Here is a 1,694-nt window from a genome sequence, read left to right on the forward strand (position 1 = left end):
TCTCCCGATCCTATTCCTCTCATGATTTTGTACACCTCTATAAGATTGCCCCTCATCCTCCTGCGCTCCCAGGAATAGAGTCCCACCCTACTCAACCTCTCCCTGTAGCTCACACACCCTCCAGTCCTGGCAACATCTTTATAATATCCCTCCACTTCTTTCTTACCAAGTACCCATCCACATCCAAATGCCTTTTAAACGATGTAGTTGTGCCCAGCTTTAGTGGTTCCTCTGGCAGCTCGTTCCGCAGAACCCTATTTGTGAAGCAATTATCCTGCTGTTCTCCTTTCAATGTCTCTCCTCTCAATTTAGTTTAGTTTGGTTTAGTTTGGTTCAGAGAAACAGCGCGGAAACAGGCCCTTCGGCCCACCGAGTCCGTGCCGACCAGCGATCCCCGAGCACTAACACTATCCTACACACACCTAGGGACAATTTTAGACCAAGCCAATTAACTGACAAACCCGCACGTCTTTGGAGTGTGGGAGGAAACCGGAGCACCCGGAGAAAACCCACGCAGGTCACGGGGAGAATGTACAAACTCCGTACAGACAGCACTGGACTACACTGGAATTTAGAAGGATGAGTGGGGATCTTATCGAAACGTATAAGATTATTAAGGGGTTGGACACGAGAGAGGCAAGAAACATGTTCCCAATGTTGGGGGAGTCCAGAACCAGGGGCCACACAGTTTAAGAATAAGGGGTAGGCCATTTAGAACAGAGATGAGGGAAAACTTTTTCAGTCAGAGAGTTGTGAATCTGTGGAATTCTCTGCCTCAGGAGGCAGTGGAGGCCAATTCTCTGAATGCATTCAAGAGAGAGCTAGATAGTGCTCTTAAGGATAGCGGAGTCAGGGGGTATGGGGAGAAGGCAGGAACGGGGTACTGATTGAGAATGATCTGCCATGATCACATTGAATGGCGGTGCGTACAGGCTCGAAGGGCCGAATGGCCTCCTCCTGCACCTATTGTCTATTGTCACCCGTAGTCAGGATGGAACCCCGGGTCTCCGGCGCTGTGAGGCAGCAGCTCTACCCGCTGCAACCACCGTGACGTTTCCTGTACGTGCTGCCTCTCTCACCTCTCCACCCTCCTCCAGCAGCCTGTATGTCTGGCCTTGGCTTCACACCAGCCTGCTTTGGGTCTCTGGGACATGATGCTATTGTGTTTGCTTCCCAAGTTCTGTATTTGCAGAAAAAAAGTTGACAAGGTGATCTTTGTTCTTTGTAAATCATCTCCAATCTGTGTACACACAGGGTACAAAATGTTCCTCAGGACCACAAGTCTCGACCAAGTCCAGCGTAAACAAGCCTTCAACGGTCTAAACACGCTTTCAACACCTCTCGCACTCTCTCCCTCCTCTCCTCTCTCTCTCTCTCCTCTCTCTCTCTCCCTCTCTCTCTCTCCCTCTCTCTCTCTCTCTCTCTCTCTCCCTCTCTCTCTCTCTCTCTCACTCTCTCTCTCTCTCCATCCTCCCTCTCTCCCTCGGCTCTCTCTCCCTCTCTTTTCCTTCTCTCTCTCTTTCCCTCCCTCCCTCCTCGTCTCTCTCTCTCCTCCCACTCTCTCTCTCTCCCCCTCCCTCCCTCTTTTCCGTTCTCTCTCTCTTTCCCTCCCTCTCTCTCCCTCTCTCCCTCTCTTTTCCTTTCTCTCTCCCTGTCCCTCCCTCCCTCTCTCTCTCTCTCCCTCTCTCTCTCCT

The 1,694-nt window shown here is 51.2% G+C and overlaps 1 protein-coding gene across 1 annotated transcript in view; it reads left to right on the forward strand.

Annotated features, from left to right (window-relative positions):
* The window catches only part of LOC144602915 (uncharacterized), an 11,918-nt gene extending 10,714 nt beyond the window's left edge, over window positions 1-1,204 (forward strand). Inside the window, exon 7 of the mRNA XM_078416036.1 lies at window positions 1,193-1,204. Within this exon, the coding sequence (XP_078272162.1) occupies window positions 1,193-1,204 (12 nt within the window). The remainder of the gene's footprint in view (window positions 1-1,192) is intronic.
* The last annotated feature ends 490 nt before the right edge of the window (window positions 1,205-1,694 follow it).

This window comes from Rhinoraja longicauda, chromosome 19 (assembly GCF_053455715.1).
Source record: "Rhinoraja longicauda isolate Sanriku21f chromosome 19, sRhiLon1.1, whole genome shotgun sequence".
NCBI classification, from domain to species: Eukaryota; Metazoa; Chordata; class Chondrichthyes; order Rajiformes; family Arhynchobatidae; genus Rhinoraja; species Rhinoraja longicauda.